The sequence below is a fragment of the Schistocerca americana genome, chromosome 1 (assembly GCF_021461395.2).
Source record: "Schistocerca americana isolate TAMUIC-IGC-003095 chromosome 1, iqSchAmer2.1, whole genome shotgun sequence".
Taxonomy (NCBI): domain Eukaryota; kingdom Metazoa; phylum Arthropoda; class Insecta; order Orthoptera; family Acrididae; genus Schistocerca; species Schistocerca americana.
Window position 1 is genome coordinate 1206888626 of NC_060119.1, and position 14962 is coordinate 1206903587.

Here is a 14962-nt window from a genome sequence, read left to right on the forward strand (position 1 = left end):
CCACGAGTGTTTACCAAAATTCTACCAAGTTCTTATATCGCGTAACAGTGCCGATCATGGATGTTTTCTTCATTTGCATCTTTTGTTAACTTCAAGGACACGAATCAATCTCAATATACTCATTACGATTGAAACAGTTCACGGAACGAATGTGGTTTTTAGATATTTTCAAACTTTGGATCCCTATTATCTTCAGAGTCACCACGCTACCCTCTCATCATACATGAATCACTTTAAACGGTATGCAGTATGGGAAAACTTTCAATACTTCGCCGGCCGGAGTGGCCGCGCGGTTCTAGGCGCTACGCCTGGAACCGCGTGACCGCTACGGTCGCAGGTTCGAATCCTGCCTCGGGCATGGATGTGTGTGGTGTCCTTGGGGCAATTAGGTTTAAGTAGTTCTAAGTTCTCGGGGACTGATGACCTCAGACGTTAAGTCCCATAGTGCTCAGAGCCATTTGAACCATTTTTCAACACTTCATTTGAGTTCGCCAGCAATGATACGGAAATGTTTTGCAAAAAAATTTACAAAATACGTTTCATTAATAACTACAGAAAGCCGTAACTTATGGAACTATCAAGACTAAGACGGCCTAAGCTGTGTTAACAGATGATCACTATCGACCACTACGTTCTTAGCGAAATGTAAATTACGAGGTCCAACTTCCTTACACGAAAATTTGGGCCGATTGCAATCATACCGTTAGACCTCCGGTGCACCGAACGGGTAAAATGATTTACGAAATTTGAATATCCACAAATGCGTATAGAAGACTTTCCGAAACGTGGCTTGCGGATACGATGACTTACTTTTTCTCATCCGTGCAGACAGCTGTCCGTAGCAGTGTCCTCAAGTCGAATTCTCATCTGTCTCTTTCGATTCCGAAGCCCAAGTCTCCAAACACCTTGGCGAATGCGAGATGTGCCAGGGGAACAGGTGCTTGGCACGGAACGCTGAACCGGAAGCGGTGTTCTCCGTCACTACTGGTCCATTATGTGGCACAAAGCCCGCAGACTTTCCTGCCCCGCTGAAGCGCCAGATGCTTTCCGTCGGCGCGGCGGCGGTTTTTTACGGGCGCGGCGCAGCGCTGTGGAGGACAGATAGCCGAGCGACTTTATCGGGCCCGGCCGTAACAAATTGTGTCTGAAATCTCCGGAGCCGCTGCCAGCTGGCCCGCGTCCAGCGCGCCCCGGGCGACCCGCCGGAGTTTCTAAACAGTCATCAGTGATTTAACGGCGGCCAGTTCCGCCTCCGACACGGGAGCCGCCTGTTACTCGCGCCAGCATCCGCCAGAAGACGCGCATTTCGGCCTCACTTAGCACAGAGGGCCGGAATAAATTAGCGCTCCCACTCTGGAGCCATCCTAAGAGCTTACGAGCCGGATAACGTTGTACACAAAAGGCTGGAGCAGAGGGCGTTGAGATACATAATGTGACTGCTAGAAACGTAACTGTCCAGTGATCTGTTTCGTATATAAAGTAGAGTGTATGTCTGGAATCTCTTGCCGAACCCCTGAATCGATTTCAACCGAATTTGGCACAGGAACAGCAGACTTTACGAGTATCTGCACTGTGGGGTTTATCACCTCCTAGCTCCAATAGGAGCGGAGATACGGGCAAAACCGTGTTTTTCCAGGCGCCGACACGTAGGCTGCCCTGCATGACAGATGTGTTGTCTTGGAGCAGTTTGGGCCTGCTTAATCGCCGTGCTGAGTACGACGGCCTGTATCTCAGGAACAAACAAATTATTTTTTAAATCCTTATGTGTAGCATGGCCTGCATGAAAGGCACGCTCTGGGAGTAGTACTGTCCTGCTTTGTTGAGCTGAAATGCAGGCGCTACATATGCTAATGAACATAGCTGATGACAGGTTGAGATGGACAGAGGAGGGTATGGACAGAATGAAAGAGTGGGGAGGAAGACACTGTCAGAGAGAGAGAGAGAGAGAGAGAGAGAGAGAGAGAGGGGGGGGGGTGGGGGGGTGCAGGAAGTGGACAAAGGGAGGGGTAGGAGGAGATGAAGAGGCAGAAAGAGTAGGGAGGAGGAGATACACGGATAAAGGTGGGAGGACAGGGTGGACACAGAGAGGGTGAGGAGGAGGTGTGTTCAATATACGTGTCAAATGCATATGTGGGCAAAGCTGCTGGGAAAAGGCTAGCAGCTGCTATAAACAGCGTTACAGTTCAGTTCAGGAACACGAAGAGGTTTGCAGATGACACTGTTATCTCAGAGACAGAAAAGGAACAACAGTTCATTGAAATGGATAGCCTCTTGAGAAGAAATTATAAAATGAAAACACAAGTAATATAGTGGTAATGGAATATAACTGAATTGAATCAGGCAATGCTGATGGAGTAAGTGAGCGAATTACGTTAGGAAATCATACACTACAAGTAGAAGATGGGCTGCAAAATCACTGAGGATAGCCAGATAGGATTTGTCCTCTTTAGTTCCACTAGTTGATAAGTTTGTTCATCCACCAAATATTTCTGCCGCAGGTGATCACCTGCCCTAGTAAGTTAATAATATGTAATCGTTTCCAAAAATTATTGGTTGGATTCCTCCACTGTGGATATCAGAGAAACAGTGGCTAACTTCAGTAAGTAACGACGCAAAGCAATGAAACATTCTGCAGTAGCTACCGAAACATTTCGGAAGATGCGCAAATTTTCGGCGCGTATGTGTCTTTACATGGGTTCTGTGTGCTGACAAAAGTTACAAGTTTCGTGAGTCGTATACGACGCGCAGGAAGCGGAGAGGATATAATGTAGATGGCAAAGAACAAGAAGAGAGAACTATGTTAATATCGAATATAACTTTGAGCACTAGCCAATTTTTCGTAAGGTATTCGGCTGAAGTGTAGTCTTGAACAAAAGTAAGTCGAGGACGGACGGTAAGCGCTAGAGACAAGAAACTAACACAAGCTTTTGAAATGTAGTGTGCAGAAGATACAATAACTGATGAGGAGGTGCTATAACTGGGGTAAAAGGAATTTATGGTACAAGCTGACTAAAAGAAGGGATCGGTTGATAAGACACATCCATGAAGCATGAAGGAATCGCCAATATGGTAATGGGGAGGGGGGCGGGAAGAAGGAGGGAGATAGAGATAGATAGATAGAGATAGATAGAGAGAGAGAGAGAGAGAGAGAGAGAGAGAGAGAGAGAGAGAGAGAGAGGGGGGGGGGGTTGGGAGGAGGGGCAGGAACTTTAGAGGGAGATCAAGGCTTGAATATAGTACAGTTCATGTAGGTTGCAGTATTTATCCAGAGATTAAGAGACTTGCAAAGGATGGACTACTGGGAAAGCTGCATTCTTCGGATTCGAAACAACAACGACGACGACGACGACAGCAACAAAACAGAGTGAACCCGAACGTACCGACAAAATTTCAGAGGTTGTTTAAGACAAATTTAGGGGTATTTTGGTATCAGGCATCCGTCCAGTGGCTCGTTAGAGAATAATAACGTTAATTATGGCACGGATGTAGACGAGCAACCACTGGAAAATAGCATAATAGACGAAATATTCCAATACTGGGAAACAAACAGTAATTAAAGTTGATGGCAGAAATGTTGCCTTTTGAGAAATTTTTAACTCCTGCGGCACTTGCTCGAAGGAAAGTAGCGTACTTATGTTTTATTCGATTTGTTACCCCAATTACCCTCGTTTCGAGAAAATATTTACACAACAGTGAAAAAGTCTATGTTACGTAATCACTAAAACATACAACACGAAACACTGTCATGTAAAAACCCTAGGATACAAAAGTACTGTAGTGCGGTACCCATTGCTGCGATGAAGTTCACAGTGTAGCGTCGGTGTGCCGGTCTTCTACAGCATTCAGTGAACGCATACACGAGATGTATATAGAGCAACTCTTCAGCAGTGAAGCTATCCATGCTGCTGTTTATCGCTGTTAACGTAGAACTCACACAGTTGGAAAATCGAACCTGAGACACAAGCAAGCAGTACTGAACGCAAGAATAATTTAAGTATGAAGACTATAGCGGGCATTACTGTTGTCGACACGCAGTATCGAAGTGACTTGGAGCAAGTCTGTCTCCAAGCAAGACACAGAGATATCTGAAGTGCAATTCAGATATAAAGGTAACCTGGAAAGATATCAACCGGAATGCCCTTACTCTGTAAGGAGCCACTAGAGGCCAAGGATCCTTGAGCAACGTCCGCGATTTTGCCGGTAGAGTTCGGATTTACCCCTTACGTATGCAGACACGTCAGCCAATGTCAATAACGCCCCGTAGGGTGATGTAACGCTTAACAGACTGGAGTTTAGGAGCACGATTCAAACCCCTGTCCTAACATCCATATTTTGCCTTTCCGCCAACAGCGAAGCGTCAGGTTACTGTCGTCCCCTTTCTTATGGCCTTCTCATCGATTACGATCCTACAGCGTCACAGACAAGATCCAAATTTCATCGAATCTTCACTCAAACAGACCGATTCTGCGTTGTAAAACCTCCTCTACGCCCATCGTCAATCTCGCATGTTTTTGCAAAGGGAGACATCTAATTACAAGATACTGAAGTATCTGTGACACAATCATGCGGAATGTGTTGTTAGTTCTTCGTCGGTCAGCTTGACACGCAAGCCAGTTAAGATAAGGAATGAAGGAAAACAATAGCAACGAAAGAGCCACTACATCGAACGAGATAAGCTGCACGTAATTACACCTAACGTCCCAACGCGATACGAGCAGCGGTATGACTAACTTGTTTCCCTCTTGTGACTGCCAGGTGTGTAACTTGGTGAGGTACTCGCCGAAGGAAATTTAAAAACGCCACCTAAAATGACCACAGTAGTTGTTACGATTTACAGTTGGGATACAAGTCTGCACTCACTCACGTGTATTCCTCAATACATCACTAACAAATCACAAAGTTTGCTAGTTACATTTACTTATAATAGCTTATATAGTAGCTGATATCACATGCTCATTATCGAGAATTTACCTGCAACAATATACATTTTTAGAGTAGTTCAGAGTAGATCTGTACCAGTTACTGTGATGGGCAGACCTTATCCACGAAAGAAATACTTATAACAGAAAGATGAGCTATTAATAATGGCATCAAGTACCTTCTACTATAAACAGTGCGGTACGGTATGGTGTTATAGAAATGGCTGTCAATACACAATGCTCCTTTTCGCGTGTCCCTACCTTTTTGGTCCTCAATTGTGTGTTTAAGAATTCAATGAGTTTTTTTGCACCTTCACTTGTGAAACCGGAAACTGCCAAACGAGTATCGCTTTTTTGTCTACATAGGCCCATCCACATCAGTGGCCTCAAATTACCCTACATTCGTCATGACTATGGAGTGTCGTACTACACTGCATGTGAAAGGCGAACCTGTGTGAAAACTAAGTGTAGTTGTACTATGGTCTGTGCTGATAGTGACGAGTTCTTACAACAACAAAAAGGAAGATGACGAGAGTGAATTTATTTTTTACACATGAACCGTAAGTACGAACCCGAACACACTCAGTCAATAAGTTTAAAAAGCAGTAGCCAATGTATCATGAAAAACGAGACTTTGTTGCTATGTGAAAGTTTCATTCTGGAAACAACAGAAACCTATACACAAGCATAATGTAATTTCAGACAGTTTCTAACGCTTTTGTTAAAAATTTAGTGAAATGAACTTGGTGTCAATACACATCAAAATTTTCAGTTGCGCAAGTGACTGCAACGAAAACTGAAGGATTATCTTAACATTATGAATGAAACACACCCAACATTGGGGTAATATTCTACAGTATTTGCACCGGTGCTGCGCGCGTTTCATCCATAATGTATAAAATATTCTACCAAGAATCGACGGAACAGTCAATCAATGAAATTACTATAACTATAAAAGCACGTAATCGTAGCTACTGTTAGTTTCAGGCCACGGTTATAGTGAATGTTACTGCCTGGTGATGAAAATACTGAGTGATAAAAGTTTATTTGATGAGCGAATAAACCCTGTGACTGGTAGTGATCTTCAAAAACAAACTGCTTATGGCCGACGTAACTCCTCTGCCGGCTATGCAACAGATAATTCACTTGACAAACGAACAAAAACTTGATGTACACACAGCAAATACCATTCAAGACGACAGGAGCTCTGACTGAAAACTTAATTAACCAATTACGGCAAGAAGGGTGCAGGATTACTTACGTTTCCGAGTGGTGGTGAAGAGATCAGAGCCTGCATCGGACCCCTGCAACAGAGAAAGAGAGATGGCTTGAGTCGCTGCTACCAGGAACCCAAGCAGGCGGCGGTGTTTACACACGCGGGCCGTGCCAGTAAAAAGCTCTCGCTCACAATAAAAAAGTAAATACCCAGGCGTGCTTCCCAGACACTGAGATAGGATCAATATTTACACCGACTTTACGGGGCCTTAACACACATCGTGGCTTGGGTAAAGAAACACACACACACACACACACACACACACACACAGAGTCAGCCGATTAGAGAAGCCGTTAGATGTCAGTTGTTGCTCGCCGTGTAACACGGCACCTCTCCAAACAAACCCATTTAGAACAAACAAGCAAGCAGAAGAAGTGAAAGGCAGAAGACGCGTTCCCCCCAGCGAGCTACAAAGGCGTGTCCAGTGAGATGGGTTTTCCCTGGCATAGGTGCTGACAGCGCCAGCCACTAGCCGGATCTTGCCGTCAATCACTCTCTTAACACCTCTCCAAGATAGCCCCGCCTAATCGCGTTTACGACAAGCGCTCCTGAAGGCTGCGCCAGAACTTCGTGTCAAGTTTCCAGGAACGTTAGTGCCTTCACTGACATTCAGCGCGACGGTCTGTGTAAACCATAATTCAGAAGTGACAGTAAGCTACAGATCTACATCTGCCTCGACACTCCGCAATCCACCTTAACAGCGTGTGTGGCGGGGGATACTTCCCTTTTCTGTTCACGGCATACGAAAAATCGGATAAGTGGAGCAGGCCTCGTGCTCTGACTGTTGCTTAGAAAATTGATGATGTAAATAGATGATGATAATTTCATAAGGCTCAGTAGCCTGGTGCAAATCTTTATACTGAACGCCACTTCGGCGACTTCTGTATCTCTAACCTAGTCCAGTTATCCAACCAGGGAAAGGGAACCTAGAATTTACAGTGGACTCTGAACCACGTGTTGCTTCTGACGACTCCTCGCATACTTCAGAGGTGAAGACCAGCCTAAAACGAAGACTGAAAAACTCGTGGCCCGAAAGAGATTCGATCCCGCGACCTCTCGGTTTCCAGGCACACGCTTAACCGCTACACCACCAAGCCCGACATGGATATAGATAGTGCGTCTGCCGATATGAACTGTGAAGAGTGAGTTTGCGAGTATCAAAGTATGTGACATATGTGGCTGTGTTTTTTGACTCTATTCACTTAGAAGCTTAAACGTCTAAGGGGACCATAGATTTCAGTATGTGGCATAAATTTCAACTTCATATCTCTACGCGTTCCGAAGGGATAAGAGAGAGAGAGAGAGAGAGAGAGAGAGAGAGAGAGAGAGAGAGAGAGAGAGAGAGAGGGAGAGAGGGGGGGGGGGGGGAAGATTCTTCAACAGACCGGCAATCCACAGAGTGATTCATCGACTGAGGTGTGAAACCATAAAATTGTCGCGAAAAGATCCTAACCGACACAGACAAGATACTAATGTCACGCCTTTTCAGCCGGCCGCTGTGACCGAGCGGTTCTAGGCGCTTCAGTCCGGGACCGCGCTACTGCTACGGTCGCAGGTTCGAATCCTGCCTCGGGCATGGATGTGTGTGTGTGTCCTTAAGTTAGTTAGGTTTAAGTAGTTCGAAGTCTAGGGGACTGATGAACTCAGATGTTAACTCCCATAGTGCTCAGAGCCATTTGAACCCTTTTTTCACGCCTTTTCAGTGACAATCGATTTCGAACTTGGCAGGATTTTTTAAAAAGATTTTAATGCCGCCAGTTTTTATTATTTATTTATTTCTGTCTCGTGATTTCGGCCGTAGAGGTATTCTGAAGTGCAAAGGTGACAATGGCTCAACAGCCGAAATTACGATAGCTAGATAAACAAACAACAAAAACTGACGCTCAAATAGCGGCAGTGATTTCACTGCGGCAGGGACTGCTGCTGTGAGTGACTGAAGATCCGTCTCAACAAGCGAACATTGCGAAGGCAACTGCACTGCAATGGCCATTTGAACTCTGATACCTAGCGCAAGCCCACTGGTCGCAGTGGTAGAAGGCTGCGCAATCTCCAATGGGCCAAACGCAGTAGGTGACTAAAGTCGTGTGGTGTGGTCGCGATTCTGTGTGTGTGTGTGTGTGTGTGTGTGTGTGTGTGTGTGTGTGTTCCTTTTCTTTTCCCCTCCAAATAATGCAACATGTAGAGTGCACCGACATCCAAAAGAGGTGTTTGTGTCGAATGTAATTCAGGACGGAGGTGATCCTGTGATGTTTTGGGTGTGTTTTTCATCGGAGGAAGGCAATGTCAAACCACCTCCACTAGGACCTTGCCTAGTACGGCGATGCGGGTCTCCCAAATCGTCCCCTACGCTCCTCGGAGTATGCGACCTCATCATCATCTTCGTACAATGATTTGGGTCCAATGTTTCGAGTTGCCGTCAACATGAACCGGGACGTTTATTGTTGCCTTCTACTACATCAACAGATTAACTAAAACAATCTTTTGGGTCAGTCACTTTTAATTTTCAATCCCCACGGTTCCTTTCGAGCGCTTACACACCAATCTTCAGGTGAATCACTGGTTTACATTACACACACCTAAGGATTCACCTGAAGAACTGCGTGTATGCCCTCGAAAGGCGTCGTGACAGGAAAAATGACGAACACAGGTAATTGTTTTAAAGTATCTTTTATTGTCACAAAAAGTTGGAGTTTCCTAACCACAGTCCAAGGTGGATGGCATAAGCTTCTACTACATCTTCGTGAAGAGCGTGCTGCGGGCACTGCAGTGTTTCTTTCAAGACGGCCAACAGCCGTTTTGAGAACGCTGCATGCAGACGTTCCCGGTCTGATAAATCTCAAGTGGCCCTGCTATATCACCCGATATTAATCCCGCGGAGAATGGGACTACTTGCAGCAGCGGATGTAACGCAGCACTCAAAACCCTCCCAATTTAGTAGCTTTATGTGATCTAATCATTTATGATGGCTTCCGCAGAGTAAGGCGTACCTATAGGAACTTGCGGTCTTTCTCGCTGAATTGTGAGTATTATCCATGGCAGTTATAAGAGTGGAGAAGTATGAAAGGGAAGCAGTGGTTGGGAAGGGAGTGAGACAGGGTTGTAGCCTATCCCCGATGCTATTCAATCTGTATATTGAGCAAGCAGTAAAGGAAACAAAAGAAAAATTCGGAGTAGGTATTAAAATCCATGGAGAAGAAATAAAAACTTTGACGTTCGCCAATGACATTGTAATTCTGTCAGAGACAGCAAAGGACTTGGAAGAGCAGTTGAACGGAATGGACAGTGTCTTGAAAGGAGGGTATAAGATGAACATCAACAAAAGCAAAACGAGGATAATGGAATGTAGTCGAATTAAGTCGGGCGATGCTGAGGGAATTAGATTAGGAAATGAGACACTTAAAGTAGTAAAGGAGTTTTGCTATTTGGGGAGCAAAATAACTGATGATGGTCGAAGTAGAGAGGATATAAAATGTAGACTGGCAATGGCAAGGAAAGCGTTTCTGAAGAAGAGAAATTTGTTAACATCGAGTATAGATTTAAGTGTCAGGAAGTCGTTTCTGAAAGTATTTGTATGGAGTGTAGCGATGTATGGAAGTGAAACATGGATGATAAATACTTTGGACAAGAAGAGAATAGAAGCTTTCGAAATGTGGTGCTACAGAAGAATTCTGAAAATTAGATGGGTAGATTACATAACTAATGAGGAGGTATTGAATAGAATTGTGGGGAAGAGGAGTTCGTGGCACAATTTGACTTAAAGAAGGGATCGGTTGGTAGGACATGTTCTGAGGCATCAAGGGATCACTAATTTAGTATTGGAGGGCAGCGTGGAGGGTACAAATCGTAGAGGGAGACCAAGAGATGAATACACTAAACAGATTCAGAAGGATGTAGGTTGCAGCAGGTACTGGAAGATCAAGAAGCTTGCACAGGATAGAGTAGCATGGAGAGCTGCATCAAACCAGTCTCAGGACTGAGGACCACAACAACAACATCCAGAACACAGACAGTTAGGCGGTATTAGCACTGTGTCTACTGTGGGTGGATTTATGCGGAGCGTAGTGAGTTTGTTTTATACTGCACTGAGCTATGGCTTCAGTCATTATTAATATCAAGCTGTTGGGCAGTGCAGTAACGAGTACCGGGGCGCAATAGACAGCGTGGTGCGTCGCTTAGGCGCATTTTTAACACAGCAGAGCCCCAGCCCCTTGCGAATGGCCGTTATTAATACCATCGGCGCCGTGGGAGTTTCACAGAGAACGGCAGGGCACGACACACAGTGCGCATGCGCAGTGCGGCGCGGCGCAGGCGGACGCACGCGAGTCGAGGTGAGGCGAGGCGAGGCGAGGCGACCGCGCCAAATTACAGGGGCCAGCCAACAAAAGGTGCGCCGCGGTGTGGGGGTGGGGGAGGGGGAGGGGGCGCGCCGGCACGCCTCCATTATACGGCTAATGACACCTCGGCGGGCCAGGCCTGTAATAAAAACCCCGGCGGCGCGCCCAGGGAAAACTGAGACCCTCCTGCTGGATCACACGCTAATTCTGGCACTGGCCGTGTGGCGGCGCCGCACACGAGCCTCACACCCGACGTACGCCACTGTCCGTCACGGCGAATCCACACTGAACCACGAAGTACGTAAACTTCTTTGTTGCCTAGTGGGGCAATTTACAGTGGAAGAGACTACCTGTACGAACTCTGAGGGATGTTGCCTTACAGCAAAACTAACCACTTCGTTTTCAATGTTATAGAGGGAACGTCACACGTCGCGAGCTCGGTGCCAAGCTGTGCTTTAAACCTCTGAAGTGTTGCAATATCAGAGATTGCTCGCATTTGATCAGCGAGACTAGTCGAAAATAAATCAAATAATTCGTGTTTTGTCTGCAGATCAAATACAATGGTTTGCTATCGGTACACACGGTTTTCTCTTAAGTGCTTCACTCACAAGCGCATTGCAATCATATTTCTGTGGCAATTTCTAGCACAAAATATTGCACCTCTTTCAATAGCCCATGGAAGGACTGGTTGGAATTGGGGATCAAGGTCGAAGAAAAGCAAAGTTGGAGGAACAAATATACACCGACAAATATGCCTGAGATCAATGACAGAGAGGAATACAGGAAAAGATTAGAATGTCACCAGTGGAGCCGCCAGGAGAAAAGGAAACTGAAGATCTCGGAAGAAGGGCGGGACAGAAGAGAAAGAATGAAGAGGTTCTGGGAGAAGAAGAGGAAAATGCAGTCCACGAAGGGGCTACCCGTGGTCCTACAGAGGCAGTAACGCAAGAAGAAGAAGAAGAAGAAGAAGAAGAAGAAGAAGAAGAAGAGGAAGAATAGCCCATGGAATGATTCTTTCCCTAAGACTACATCAAAACATGTCGAGTCTCCACACGGATTAGGCTCCTACCAGTTAGACTGACACACAATCTCTCTCTCTTCCCTAGCAGTTATCCTCTCGTACAGGCGTCGATGTTTTTCTTATGATTTAGTGAATTTATTGTTATCTCACTTTGTACTCGATACCTTCTCTATCGCGACAGCAGTCAGTTACCTTGTGAATCGTGCAAACTTTGTTGTCTGCGTTATCATTTATGAACTGTTTATGTGCTGCATGTTCTGACTGGGGGACCAGCCAAGCATTTGCCTAAATGTGGACACTGGACTCGCATTCTGGAGGACGATGGTTCAATCCCGCGTCCGGCCATCCTGATTTAGGTTTTCCGTGATTTCCCTAAATCGTTCCAGGTAGATGCCGGAATGGTTCCTTTCCCGTCCTTCCCTCGTTGAGACCGATGACCTCGCTGTTTGGTCTCTTCCCCCAACCAATCCAACCCTAAATGTGGGTGGAAATACGCCTAAAAACCACACTCAAGCTGACGGTTTACCAGACCATTGTCGTTAACTCGCTTCGCGGTTCGTTCCTTGATGGACTTGCCTCTGTCTCTCCCATGCCAGCGCGTTAATTTGTACAGAAAGACATGTAACGACATACGACAAATTTTGTGCAGATTACTCCACGAATCACTCGACGTGCTACTGAAATCTACATACATCACTCTTCCGATAGATCATGCTACGACATGTACTTGGGACTACACTTCCATACTAAATTACATTTTCTAATCGACTCCGGTTTACATTATACCATTTTCAAGCCTCTCCATCGTACCACGTAATCACCTGCTGTCACCATTAACTTGATAAGCAGAAGAGAAGCATTAGCATGGTGGACATCTGGAGTGTGAGTGTTATGGTGTTTGTATTTAATGTGCAATATTTATCATGGTACATTGAAGTTTCTGGTATTGGTCATGATGGGGAATTTTGTTCTGGGGTTGGGTGGATTTTGTCCCAAATTCCTGATGAGTAGGTGGTTGGAGTCGGTGGTTTGGTGGAAAAATTTTATGGATTTCTTTTGAATGATTTCCGGAATTATAAGTATGTTATGATTTGTGGAGATGTCTCTGTTTGATTGGTACCGGCTAGCATCAGCAGCAATTCTTAAGTATTTGTTTTGTACTCTTTCTACCTTTGCTGTATTGGTATCTAAGACCATTGACCAAATTTCAGAACCGTAGGTGATGGCTGGTTCGATAACCATCAGCGCGGAGAAGACGCAAGCCATACTTTTTACATACAGAAGGATACCTGCTAACCACATCTGGTTCAGTGATAAAAATCTCCCATGGTCAGACACTTAAGTACCTTGGCATCAAGATAGACAAGAGAATGACATTTCGAGACCATGTCACAGACATCTGCAACAAGGCTACAGAGTCTACCACATTATAGGCAACAGAATAAACATGCGAACCGAAAAGAAGATCTTTTTAAAAACAATAGCTCCGCCAATGCACTGCCGTTTTATACCTTGTGTACGCGGAACTACTGCCATCTGTACATGTGCCTATCACTATCCCATGAGTTTTGTTCGCCTCAGTGTATTCGCCGAATGTACATTTAAAATGACGGGATATCTATAAGATCTTTCGAGCGATAAAGCAGGAGTGAGGAAGTGATATCCTCCTTGTAGAATGGGCCTCTATTGGTAGGCAGATGCAGCACATCCACCCATCCATCCATCCATCGGGCATGCGGCCGACGGCAATGTCTCCCTCCGCCCCCACCTCCCAACCACCTTCTCTTAGAGCGCCCTCGGCGCACGAAACATCCGTTAGCGGCGATAATCTGGCTCCGCAGCCATTTCAAGGCCCGCTGCGTAATCGCATTACATTTACGAGCCAGCTCGCTACATCAGACGGCCCGGCGGCGAATTAGCGCGCTCTGCTCGGCACCGTAAATTCGCCCACCCGAATATCAATGAAGAGCGCCGCTACGCGCCAAGTTTGGAGAGGCGGAGAATCAACAACCGCCCGCCACTTGTCGCGGAGCGCAATCAGCGCCAAATTACTCCGATTATTAAATAAATTGCAATTAATAGCCAGGTCGCCCGGAGAAACGCCATGTTAATTGCATTTTAATGACTCATTATACGTGCGCTCCCTGCGCCGCTACCAGCTCCGTTATATCTCTCCCTCTCGCTTCCGTCAACCTGCACTTTCCTTACCCGCCTTTGTTGGCACACACACACACACACACACACACACACACACACACACACACACACACACACAGAGAGAGAGAGAGAGAGAGAGAGAGAGAGAGAGAGAGAGAGAGAGAGAGAGAGAGAGAGGGGGGGGGGGGGGGGGGGACAGGGAGCAGAGAGACGCCGGAGGGGCTGGTTTTAATTGTTATTCCACAGAGCCCTTCCGCTAATTCTCCAAGCCCTACGCGGATTTCCTCCTTTTTCCTCAGCGTTAACTGTGTCCTTTGCCGCAAGTCAAAACTTCTGAAACTTACAAGAAAACTTAAAAAAAAGGAATAATAAACGAGGGACGCCACAGCTAGATAGCTGACTGCGTATAATGAAAGTTTTAAGCCACTTCTCCCGCGCCCCCAGGCAACCTCCAGTTTAGCCTCCCTTAATCCGCTGTTGTTTTAATCTCAACCTGCAACTAAACTGAGGCTGTTCTACATTAAAGGCAGTATGCGGAGGGGACCCTTCCGCTTTGTGTGATGAAAATCAAACGACCTAATTACCGCCGGCAACGCCCCTCCAGCTTTGCGGTAGAGGCGATTTTCTTCACCACGCGAGAATACAGCCAATTATCGACCCCTCGTCGATGCGCGTACAAAAACCGTGCCAGACGCAACACCCAAACGTTCCACTGCTCGACTAGTCTTTTATCGGAAACCGGACTACTTGATCAACCGTGCCAGACGCAACAGCTACACATTCCACTTTTTCGCGTATACTCGGGTAATTTTTCCTCGGAAAATGACTTACGATTCTTGGAATTAATATCAGTTCATCTCTTTCTATTCTGAAGGAAGAATGGTGGAAAAAGAATCAATGGAAGCGTCCTTAGGTTAAGCAGTTTCTCGCACGTCCGGCTTTTAGGACATACGATATGTTTCGGAATAGTTGAGGAGACCTGAACTACCGAAATATTGTCTGTGTCTCGGCGATATGTCTTTCGAGGAACCTCACTTAGTAACTGCTGCACATATTTATTAGGGCCTATTCTTAATTTTTTTACTGTCCACCGTCAAGAAACGTACCCGAACTGTAGATAGCAGCGGGTTAATTTTACGCCACCGTAGATTTGGGACACATAACTATACTTCTAACAACATTCAATTTGTAACGATGTACAAAACAACCTTTTCCGTAAACAAATCGTCTATTCGCAGCTCATAAAATTCGCTTT

At 45.8% G+C, this 14962-nt stretch overlaps 1 protein-coding gene across 4 annotated transcripts in view; it reads right to left on the reverse strand.

The window, feature by feature from the left end:
* The window catches only part of LOC124619808 (fibrosin-1-like protein), a 733239-nt gene that overhangs the window by 25113 nt on the left and 693164 nt on the right, over positions 1-14962 (reverse strand). For all 4 annotated transcript variants that reach the window (XM_047146413.1, XM_047146430.1, XM_047146422.1 and 1 more), the window contains exon 6: positions 6181-6223. In XM_047146413.1, coding sequence (XP_047002369.1) covers positions 6181-6223 — 43 coding nt within the window. The remainder of the gene's footprint in view (positions 1-6180; positions 6224-14962) is intronic.